This window comes from Monodelphis domestica, chromosome 1 (assembly GCF_027887165.1).
Source record: "Monodelphis domestica isolate mMonDom1 chromosome 1, mMonDom1.pri, whole genome shotgun sequence".
In the NCBI taxonomy this organism is placed as follows: Eukaryota; Metazoa; Chordata; class Mammalia; order Didelphimorphia; family Didelphidae; genus Monodelphis; species Monodelphis domestica.
This window is the reverse complement of record NC_077227.1, coordinates 464,181,375-464,193,429: the sequence shown is the minus strand read 5'-3', so window position 1 is coordinate 464,193,429 and position 12,055 is coordinate 464,181,375. Positions and strand designations below refer to the sequence as shown.

General features: G+C 36.3%; 1 protein-coding gene across 5 annotated transcripts in view; it reads right to left on the bottom strand.

The window, feature by feature from the left end:
* FUBP3 (far upstream element binding protein 3) overlaps window positions 1-12,055 on the bottom strand; it is a 71,615-nt gene that overhangs the window by 13,711 nt on the left and 45,849 nt on the right. For all 5 annotated transcript variants that reach the window (XM_007475157.3, XM_001369593.5, XM_056812562.1 and 2 more), the window contains exons 8-12: window positions 10,022-10,120; window positions 7,460-7,564; window positions 6,896-6,998; window positions 5,944-6,044; window positions 976-1,117 (exon numbers count right to left, since the gene is read on the bottom strand). In XM_007475157.3, the coding sequence (XP_007475219.1) occupies window positions 976-1,117; window positions 5,944-6,044; window positions 6,896-6,998; window positions 7,460-7,564; window positions 10,022-10,120 (550 nt within the window). The remainder of the gene's footprint in view (window positions 1-975; window positions 1,118-5,943; window positions 6,045-6,895; window positions 6,999-7,459; window positions 7,565-10,021; window positions 10,121-12,055) is intronic.

The following is a 12,055-nucleotide window of genomic DNA, read 5'->3' as shown; positions in this document are numbered from 1 at the left end:
CATCATACATATATTTCCTACAACACATACTAAGGGATGAAGATAATGAGGCTGCGAATTATTTACATGGGTTTTAGTTAATGTTCCCTAAAAATATTCAAAGTATGCCCATCCACTTTCATTTTCTTTTACAGGGTATCTGCTGCTCATTTTAAGTGCTGAAAAAAAGCTAGTTTCATATGTTGTGTCATCAAAGCCAAAATATCATAATTCAGTTAGGACAATGATGACAAACTTTTAAGAGATGGAGTGTGGGGCCCCCCTCCTACCAGGTTTGCCCTGCTCTCCTTTCCCCCTCACAGGGGAGGGAGAAAGCGCTCCCATTGGGCTGCTGGCCAGAGGAGCAATTGATGTGAAAAAAAAAATGCCATCAGGTGTGGCAGAGAGGGGGAAGGGAGCAGTTCAGTTTGAGTCTCTCTACCTTTTCTAGTAAAAAACTCTGGTGTATGTTTGGGAGGTGGGGGTGGAGGGAGGGAAGGTGGCTGAGTGCCCACAGAGTGCTCTCTGCATGCCATCTTTGGCACCCGTGCCATAGGTTTGCCATCACTGACTTAGGACAAGCAAAGCAATATAAGAAAAAATGCATGGGCCTGAGCCAGGAATCTTAGGTTCTAATCAGTGCTTGGCTTCAGTTTCCTTATGTATAAACTTAGGGGCCTGGATTCTTCCCTCTCTAACATTCTACTGCCAAACAACTGAGACTGCTATAGCACTTTTTAACAAGGCCCTGTAGGCCTTGGTCTTTTCACAAAATGTTGGTTCCTTGAAGGCAGGGCCTGTTGCCCATTGGTCTTTGTATCCCAGGGTCCAGCATATGTAAGGTGCTTAATAGATGCTTGCTGAGTAATCAGTAAAATGAGGGGACTGGATTAGATACTTTAACCAAATTTTGTTAATTAAGCAAACTCAGGTTCTAGAGGTATGAGTGTGACATGATACAAAAAAGGAGGTAGAAATTCAGCAGAGGTTTCTTACCTTTGCCTATAACCAGGCCACATTTATCTGCAGGGACTGTGTAGGTTACCTCCTGCAGCCCCCCCGGTGCCCCGATGCTCCAATCACTGCGGCCACGACCTCTTCCTCTGGGTACAGAGAGGCTTCCAAAACCATCTCGTTCCTGGGAAGAAAGCAAGGTTTTAGTGACTCCTCTCTCTCACCACAACTACTATCATCACTAATTTTTAGTCTCCTCTGCTAAAAATGGTTAAACGGCAGGTTGTAATCGATGCCATACATCTAGGCTTGGAGCAGCAGGACACTTTCTCATATTTCTGACTATTAAGTATTCTATAAAAATAGAATATAAATTCCAATCATAGGGGGAACAGAGCAAATAAATGCATATAGTTATGTAAACACTATACATAAATAAAATAAGTATTTAGATAAACTAAAAAAGTTATAAGCTCAACTACCTTGTTCCTGTGTTTTAATTACTAGACCCAATATGCTGGAATTGTGAACCTGGTTTTATCCAACCCTGAGGTTTCTTTCCTGTGGCTAACACATGCTGTGATTATCAGAAGTCAGACATTAGATGCTAAAGAGCTATCGGCATTTGAAAGTGAAGCCTGAGTGACAGTTTATGGTTTCTAACCCTCCCCCAACTAGGTTGGCATACAGACAATGCTCTATGATTCAGAAGACCTTGCAATCTAACAAGCAGAAAGAATCAAAGGATTATTATTTTTTTTTATCTGCAATGCCACTCCCAAGAGCCAGCACAAAGATGTGTTAAACAGTGACCACTGAAGGCAAGTTCTGAAAGGGACAAGAGCCTTCCCCTTTACCGAAAGCCTGATGCTGAAGAGAAGACTTCTCCGAAACACAGTTTCACACTGTTCAGTGATCACAGAACAGTGCGCAAAGGCAGGCGTCTACAGAAGAAGATTTCTTTTAACATTCAGAGTGCATAAATCCCATTCCAATCACTGTCTACTATGTCAAATACTTTGGTCTTGCAGCATTTCAAAATGGTGACATTAAAAACAAATGCAGTCAGGCTGCAGATCTCTCCTCTCCTTCATGGGAGGGAGTTGCATGGTCTGCTTTGCCAGATCAATTCAGAACAGAAAAGAAATGGTCACTGTTGGCAACGCCTTCTTATATTTGTGAGAGTAAGTTGAATATTTATCTAGAAACTACACCCTCCAATTCAGGTAAGTTGATTTTGTAACACACAGATGAAAAAAAGGCAGCATGATATCAGGGAGTAATTTTTAAAATGCTACTTTGAGAGTGACTAATGGCAACAAAAAGAGAAGCTTCTTGAAGGCAATCTTTTTATTCTTCCCTGACTCCCTAATCTCACTATCCACAAAATATTTTTCAAACCTTTTTTTTCTTCAAGCTTCTAACATCTTCCCCCCTCCTCAGTTGAGGACCTCACCTCTTAATTTCACTGAGAAAACTGAGGCGATTCAAAATGTCAGCTATCTACTCTTTATTTCAAAACCCTTTCTTGACATCATTTACTACTCTCTTCTTCTTTTGCTCCAAGGCTCTGATAATGAGGCAGCCTTTCTCCTTTTGAAGACCTGGATCTTTGCATGTGATCAATTCCATTTCATCTTTTCTTCTTTAACAGATTACAAGTTTAACTTAATTCTCTCCCCGCTATTCCCCAATTTTCAATTTTCCCCTATCTGCTGGTTCTTAGTCTATTGTCTTCAATATGTGTGATATGAGTCAACATACCCATCCCTAAAAAAATCTTCACTAGGCCCAACCCCCCCAGCCCCCAGCTATGATCTCATATCTCCCCTTTTCCTTTTTCAGACAAATTTCTTGAAAAAGTTGAGTTGATAACTATGTTTCTTCTCACTCACTTCTCATTCATTTGCAATCTGGCTTCCAATCTAACTCATCTGAAAGTGCTCTTTCCAAAGTTACCAAGCTATGTGTTAATGGCCAAATCTGAAGGCCTTTTCTCAATCTTCATCCTCAACCTACCAGCTACATCTGATACTGTTGGCTACATTTTCCATCTCTGCACTCTCCTCTCTGGCTTTTATAACATTGCCTGCCTCTCTTGGATCCTTTCTCTAAACAGTTGCTCCTCTTGTTTCCCATCACTGGTTAATCATATTGATTAATAAAAAAAAACTCTAAGTGTTTATATCAAGCCTCTATACTAGGCTTCTTACTTTTCTATCTTGGCTTCATGCTCATAATTCCCAGCTCTATATATCCAGTTTCATCTCTAAATATGAGCTGCAATTTTGTATCACCAATTGCCTATTGGACATTTCAAATGGGATATTCTGGAGACATTTCAAACTTCAAATACTCAAAAGAGAACTCATTATTTTCTCCTCCAAACTCTTCTCACTTCTAAACATCCTTATTTCTGTGTCTTCCGTTAAAGGCGGTACTATTCTTCCAGGCTCTCAGGTTTGTAACTTTGCCATTATCTTTGGGTCTTCATTTTTTCTCATCCCACATATCAAGTTAGTTACTAAATCTTGTCATTTCTACTTTCACAATATATCTTGTGGCTGATCCTTTCCCTCTACTCAGTTCACTTTAGTTCAGGTCTTCACTAACCTTCACCTTGATTATTGAAATGGTCCCCTAATTTGTCTCTTTGCTTCATTCCATCTTCCATACTGCTGACAAAAGCAATCTCCTTTTAAGGGTAGAGCCCACCATGTTGATTGACCCCTACTCAAGTTAAGCCCAGTAGGTTCCTATTGCCTCTAGACTCATATATAGATTCCTCAGCCTAGCTTTTTAAGCCCTTTACAAACTGGACCCAATCTATATTCCCCACCTTCATTATATATTGCCTCTTATCCCACACTGATTATGAGACCAAATTGGTTTCTTTCTTCCTCACACATGATATTCCCCCTTTTTGCCTTTACTCTCTTTTTACCTCTAACTCAAAAAATCCCTTTCTTCAAACACCATATTCCACATCAACTCTTTCCTGATCCCTTCAACTGTTAGTGTCCCCTCTCTCAAACCACTCCATATTTATTTTTATTTATTCTCTTTATACTTACAGATATCTTTGTTGCCTCTCCCATTAAAATGTAAGCTCTTTGCAAGTAGGAATTATTTTACTCATTTCACTTGTAGCCCCAGGGAGCTTAATAAAGGACTATTATACAATTATATTAATAAATGTTCATTAAGTTCTTATGCCAGGGCCTGGAGACACAAGTACAAAGAATAAAACAATCCTAACTGGCAAATATATGCAGCACATAAATTTAAAGTGAATAAATATAAACACACACACACACACACACACACACACACACACACACACACACACACACACACACACAAAATAACTAAATACAATAGAGTTGGGGGGATACAGAAATATTTCATGAAGAAGAGGGTACTTGGTTTATATAGTGAAAGAAGGAAGGGGATAGTTAGGCAGCACAGTGGATAGAGTCCCAGGTCTGGAACTGGGAGGACCTGGGTTCGAATCTGTACTCAGTCATGTCCTAGTTCTATGACCCTGGGCAAATCACTCAACCCCCATTGCCTAGCACTTAGTGCTCTTTTGCCTTAGTATCAATACCTAGTATTGATTCTAAGAGAGAAGGTAATGATTAAAAAAAAAAAAAGGAACAAGCAGCTATATAGAGTCTGTATTTTATATAAGAGTAACCTGAAGCCCCTGGAGATGACTACTGAACAGGAATCCTATGACTGAAGGTTCATGTTTCACACTTTCCTTTTTTCCTTTATAGTTCCATGAGCAATGTTAGATGGAAAATAGTCTACAAGAGCAAAGTGACTTGCCTGAGGTGTCAAGGCAAATCAGTGGCATAGTCAGGACTACAACCCAGGCTTCCTGACAGGAGTCTCATGCTTTCACTGTTATGATCATAGATATACAGCTGGCAGGTTTTGAAGCCATTAAGTCCAGTTCTCTCATTTTATAACTGAGGAAACTGAACCATAAAAAAGTGAGGTAAATGACTAGTTATATCATACTACCTTCCCTACATTAAAACTGATTAGTTGATATGACAGGGCCCACGGATTTAGTCTAAAATAGCCCATAAATGGACATTATTCACACCAGCTGTCCCACATGCCTAGAATTAACTCTTACTTTATTTCCCTTTAATGCTCAGATCCAGTGCCATGTTCTCAAAGTCTGATCTACCCCAGTTTTAAAGCTATCTCACTCTTCAGATGATCTTGTATGTAACTCATCTCAGTGTAATGTAAGTGCTTCTGATTTTGTTTCTGTATTCTTGGCAACTTTCACAAATGTCTCCAAAATACTGGGTCCTTTAATAAATACTTGTTATTCTGTATCAATAACTCACATCTGTAGAGTACTTTTGAGATTTTTAAATTCTAATAATCTTTCCTTGCCCACTCAATGATATTCTATGCTCAAAATTCTAATCCTTGAAAGCTGGAAAGGTCTTGAAGAGCCTTCTGAATCAAAGATCATATTTAATATTGTTTTAGTATTAAGTTTATTAGGTTTAATTACTTAGAAATTGATATTCCATACATAGTATAAATTGATTGCTCAAACATTCTAGACAATCAAGAGTCAATGATATACCAGCTGTATGACCCTGGGCAAGTCACTTGACCCCCATTGCCTAGCCCTTACCACTCTTCTGCCTTGGAGCCAATCCACAGTATTGACTCCAAGACGGAAGGTAAGGGTTTAAAAAAAAAAGTCAATGATATAAAGAAAAATTATTTTTTTCTGAATGATAAAGGGAGAAAGGGGGCTACAGAAAAATAGAAAACTTGATTTACAAATAAATTAATTTTTTACAATGCAGTACTTTCCCCTCTCCCATCCCTCACAGTGGTAAATGGTTGTATATAGGTTATATTAGAAATACAGTACTTTTAAATGAAGCCTTTAAAATTTACTGGTAGAAATGGTATTCACTGATAGGAATGGTGATTATTTTTTACTTATGTGGTTAAAATGGTTGAACCCACCTGTGCTGTAAGAATAAGGTCACTGATGACATGTGCTGCATGTTGACACCTTTCTGGAAGTCCCATGACCTGTGCAACTCTTTCAGGACTAATCCCATCATCTGTGGAACAAGAAGTGGGAGACTAAATTAAAAAGCCCCAACTCCAAGGAGGCAAAAAGTTGACCTGATATGTAATTGTTTATTCTAAAATCACCAGAAATGGAAGTCAGTGAGTTTAATACTACATATTATTTTTTGTTTGTTTTTCTTGTTGCTTTTCAGTTGTGTCTGGTTCTCTGTGATTCCATTTAGGATTTTCTTGGCAAAGATTTTGGAATGGTATGCCATTTTCTTTTCCAGCTCATCTGACAGATGAAGAAACCGAGGCAAACCAAGGCAAGTGACTTGCCCAGGGTCACATAGCTCATATAGTGTCTGAGGCCAGATTTGAACTCAGGAAGAAGAATCTTCCTGACTCTAAGCCTAGCAATCTATCCACGACGCCATCTAGCTGTCATTTATCTCCTCCCTTTAAAATACATTTTGAGAGTAAGGATTGCTTCCATTCTTTGTATGTGCATTTCCAGAGCCTCAGCACACAAGTTTTTAAAAAATACTTGACACAGAGATTTGATTTGTAGATAGGCAAAGCCTGGGGCATTTCTGTAACATTTTTTAAGATGTGTATATTCATGTATAAACAAATCCTTACTTAAAGACAAAAAAATTTCTAACCAATATTTTACATGAGAACAATTTTAAATTGGCCACAGAATAAAGTGAAATACAAAAAAAAATCGAATATAAACAAAACAAAATAATTTAACTATGAATTTCCATACCACAAAAAGTGTAAATCATGCCAGTTAGTCTAAGGATAGATACATAGAGGGAAAGGATATATTCTTTTTACCAGATTTCTGGTAACCAAATATGAACAAATACAAATTTTGAATGATATTATAACTAACCTGGTTTAAACTGAATCCTTACACCAGCATCATTCTGAATTTTTTTGATCATCTCCCCATTTCTTCCTATTACTATACCAACGGCAAACCTAGGCACAGACACCTTAGAGAAGGAACAGAAACAAAATCTCAACAAAACTAGATGAAAAACTTAAGAACAAATTGCAGATGCAGAAGCCATGAAATATGCTTGGGGATGATTTGAATCTTTTACAATACATTTTACAATACAAAGATGATTCTACTCATCACATTAATGAAAGTCTTCTAAATTTCCAGGTATAAAAATAGGTATTTTGGAACACAAACACTTAATCTGCAGTATTCAAAAAATGTCGGGCCTGCCTAGTTTTCCTGCTACACCTCAGAAATTAGGGAAGGATATTTATGTAGAAACATACCACCTACCTACATTCATAAACAAGAGGAGTGAATAGCACCATTCACTGAAATGATGAAAAATAATCATGGGGAATGATTTGACTGTTACTATGCCCACTAGGAGACCCTCTTCATTCCTTTTCCCAGGATAACAAACAATTACAATTTCCAATTCAAGTGTACCTCTATACTGCCCCCTCCCATTCGGGAGCTGAAATCACTGCGCACGCCTCGGAAGTCGGCTTGATCCTTTTCTCGGATAATCTCTAGTACCATTTCCCTTGCTTGCTGCATAAATATATAAATAACAAATGCATTAAGAAAGCAGGACACACTGCATGAATATCTGTTCAATGTCTTGAAAGTTTTTCCCAGTTACTGTTCAAACAGTTTGTTAGGGATTTGAAATGAGGAAATGTGATTTTGTACTGTGTTTTGCAGTCGGGGTATTAGATGGAAGGAGTGGGTAAGACAGAAAAGTAGATACCTCTTAGACCTGGGGATGAATGAATCATTCCTTTTATTGTCCAAAGCTATGTTTCAATCTAGCTGGATTAAAAAATCCATTTGGCCTAACTTTTGATTGTAAATTCGTCTAAGAAAGTGTTTTTGACACTAACTACTTACAGTTTCAGAATGGTTTTCTGAAACATCTTATTTCAGGAAGATTCCTATGGAATGGAAAACATCATCGTGGGAATATGTACAACACAGGAATGACATTGAGTATATAAGAAACAAAACTTTAGGAATCTGAAAAAAATTTCTTGTTAATGAAAATATCTAAAACATCTAAAATGGAAAAAAAAAGTAATCTGATACATTTCAATTACTAATTGGAAAGCCTAAGATAACTGACTGCAGCTACTACAAATCCTGATAAAAAAAATACAGTAGAACTTTGATTACAAGGATTTAGCTATATTAAAGGCTAAATTTTGTTCCCCTTACTCACCAGATGACACAAAGTAAAAGCACAATTTACCTTAAAATTTGTGTTTGTTTCCCAACATCTGTGTTTTAAAAGGATCACACTGAATACAGTGATAACTCTCTGGTATAGCTCTGAGTGCCCAAACTAAAAACTTGGAATAAATTTAGTTCCATTAAAAAAAGTTTAAGGTACATTTTTTTGTTTTTGTTGCAAATTTATGCAATATTGGTAATACATATATAACCCAGTTCAAACTGCTTACCAGCTCTGGGAAGGGAAACAATTTGGTTCTTATAACTTCAGAAAACTTATAATTATGGTAAAACAAAATATCTTTAAAAAAAAAACAACAAAAATTTATGCAATCACAATAAGATGAATTCTTTTATCTATTGATCTTGGGCTATTTAAGATACAATAATTAAAATGAAAGGTTCACACATGGAAGATGAGTTAAATGACATGAATTCTCAAGAAAGGAACTGTTTACATTATAAAAACACTAACATCAATTTGGTTTTTCAGCATCCCATAATTTCCACTGGGAAGATACATAATACAGCCTTAGGAGAATACACGTTAGTTTACTAAAGCAAAATTAGAACTAGATGTAATCCAATGAAAATGTAAGTTTATTAATAATGAGACATCCCTCCTTTTTTTTGTTGTTGTTAACATCTTATGAATCTTATGAAATCTAGACAAGAGAAATGAAAGGCTCTTGACCCTAAATAGAACCTAAGAAAGGAAAGCAATTTATTTAGAACTACTCAATATTGTTTTGCAAACATTATTCTAGTTACTGGACTTGAGGAGAAACTATAGGTTTTATAAATCTGTGCTTAACTGTATAGTGGTGTCACAAAGTGAACAAATTTTTTAAGGGACTGGAGTTTCCATAGGATTGAAATACAATGCTCCCAAAGAGAAAGAACTTATTAAGATTAATAAAATTAAAACTTCTGTTCTAAATAAAACAACTTTATTGCTTCCTGAAGTGCTGATGGGCAGAATTAACAAGAGTTAACCTCTTAGGAACAAGAACTCTGGTTCCTCCAACAAAATGCTACTTTGAAAAGCTGTTTTGTTCTCCGAGAAGGTCAGTCAACTTTCCTCATTTCTATGTCAAAAGATTCAAGAAGGGGAGAAACCAAATTAAGAATCTTCCTTGAACTTCAGATTAGACTCATTTTACTATTCAGTAACTAAACACCTGGCTTTGCTGCTATCAGATGTTATGATACTGTTGATACTGTATTATCTATAGATGCTTAATCAATCAAAGTAATATATTACTCACATCAACCCCTCAAAACCTCAATAGACTACTTGGCTTTGCTCTCCTTTATGGTCAAAGAATATGCAACCATAGCCTTAGCTTACAAATGTCTACCATTGGTTACAAGGAGGATTGGATATGAAACAAGAAACAAATCCATTTCAAATACTAGAAAAACTAACGAAAGCTTGTACTTTGCTGCCACAGGGTCAGCAGGGGTTATCTTTGTCTAATGATGCACAGAACATTGTTAATTTTTTTCCCCCCACAACTAAACCTTCAAACCCAAGATGAAAGAACAGATCAAAATGAATAAACTGAATATCTATTTTCAAAGACAGTTTAGTTTTACAAAAGTGGTATTTTCACCTCATATTTGTATAATACTTTGAATCTTTTCACATATGTAATGTAATATTTATAAAAGAGGGAATGGAACATCAAAAATATAAGAGTTATAACAATTTAGTTAAGTTGTGTTTCACCCCTGCATAATAAAATTCACATTAAAAGGTTTCAAGATAAGGTTTACCTGTACTTTGAATGGGTCTCCAGTAATACGAAGAGGTTTGTCTGCGCCAGTGGGCAAAGGACCATCTTGGATCATTATCATTTTCACACCTGTCCGCTCCTATAGAGAACACACAGCATGGAAACAATCTTTAATGCTAGGGCACACAAAATCACCTTGGGGTCAATAGTAATAATAATGACATAGATTTATATAGTACTATGAAACTTATAAAATACTTTCCTTACTACATCTCTGGGTGTTAGGGTCATGCCAATATTTTAATTTGCATTTTACAGATGAGGAAACTGAGGGCCTTGAGAGATTAAGTGACATGCTCAAAGGAAATACTAGAAATAATAATTGAATCTGAGTCTTCTGAAACTAAATCAAGTGCTCTCTTCACTATACAATTATGCCTCTCCTGAATAATTAACATGTGAAACTAGCATTAACTTTACCACTGAAGCAACATTTAGACTTTTGGTAATCAACTTTCATTCAGAGTAAATACAGAAATATTGCTTTTTCTAAGACACCTTTCAAGTATAACATTCAAGATAGTGTGATAAATCAAATTATATCTAAAAGACATTTGATGTTTGTCCTTTCCCCAGGACATCTAGAAGATATATATATGAACAAGATTAATCTGTGGTATCTGCTGAACATCAACATATTAAAGCAATATTAAAGTTTTAGGCTCTAAATAGTTGTATTAAAAATGCATATGAAACACTGCCAATACACATGAACTCCAATTTTCCCCTGGTAGAAATTACGCGCGCGCGCGTGCGTGCGTGCGTGTGTGTGTGTGTGTGTGTGTGTGTGTGTGTAAACATATATTAGGAGTCCAGTGATATTCTAGCCACTATGAAAAAGTCTACCACATGGGGTACCTAGATGGCTCAGTGGATAGAGCACTAGGCCTCAAGACTGAAGGTCCTGGACTACTCTCAGGCATTTCCTCACTGTGTGATGCTGGGCAAGTCACTCAAACCCAGTTGCCTCACCCTTACTGCTTTTCTGCTTTGAAACTGATGCTTAGTGTCGATCCTAAAACAGAAAGCAAGGTTTTTGTTGTTGTTTAAGGAAAAAAAAAAACCTACTAGATAGAGATGAAGGGGGAATGGTACTCCAAGACCTCAAACTATATTATAAAAGAATTCAATCACCAAGTGTTTGATGAACCTTAAAACATAAAACATTTAGGAAAGAACTCAATTTGATAAATAAAAATTGCTGGGAAATCTGGAAAGCAGTATGGCAGAAACTGGGATCAGACTAACACCTGACACAATATTTTACAATATATTTGAAAACAGATACATGTCTTTAACATTAAAGAACATATTGCAGAAATTTTAGAAAAACAAAAAAACCCCTACAGATTATAAACCTCTCATAGCTATGGGTAGGAGATGTATTCTTAACCAAATAAGAGATAAAGGCAATTGCAAAAGTTAAAGGAATAACTTTGATTATATAAGACTAAAAAGCATCTGTACAGACAAAATTAATGCATCTAGAATAGGAATCAAAGTGGGTGAATGGGGGAAAAAATCTTTGTATCAAAATTTTTATAAGTATTTGGTACCCAAGATATATAATTAAGAAATACATGGAAAACTAATAGCCATTCTCCAATAGATAAGTGGTCAAAGGATAGGAACAAAATACAAATTACTGACATGAAAGAATGATTCATATCACTAATAAGAGAAATACAGACCAAAACAAGTCTTGAGGTTTCACCTCATATCCTGATGGCAAATATGATAAAAGATAGGAATAGTCGAAACTGAAGAGATTGTGGGAAGATAGGTATAAGGGTTCATTGTTGGCAGAGCTGTGAATTGGTACGACTATTCTGTAAAACAATTTGCAAAAGTGACTAAAATGCCCAGATCCTTTGACCTAGAGATTCCATTTCCGAGCTTATATGTTACACCCTAAAGAGGCCACTGACAAGAATGAAATCCACATATATACCAAAATATTTGTGGCAGCATTTTTAGTGATATCAATTAACAAGGTACTCATCAATTGAGGAAT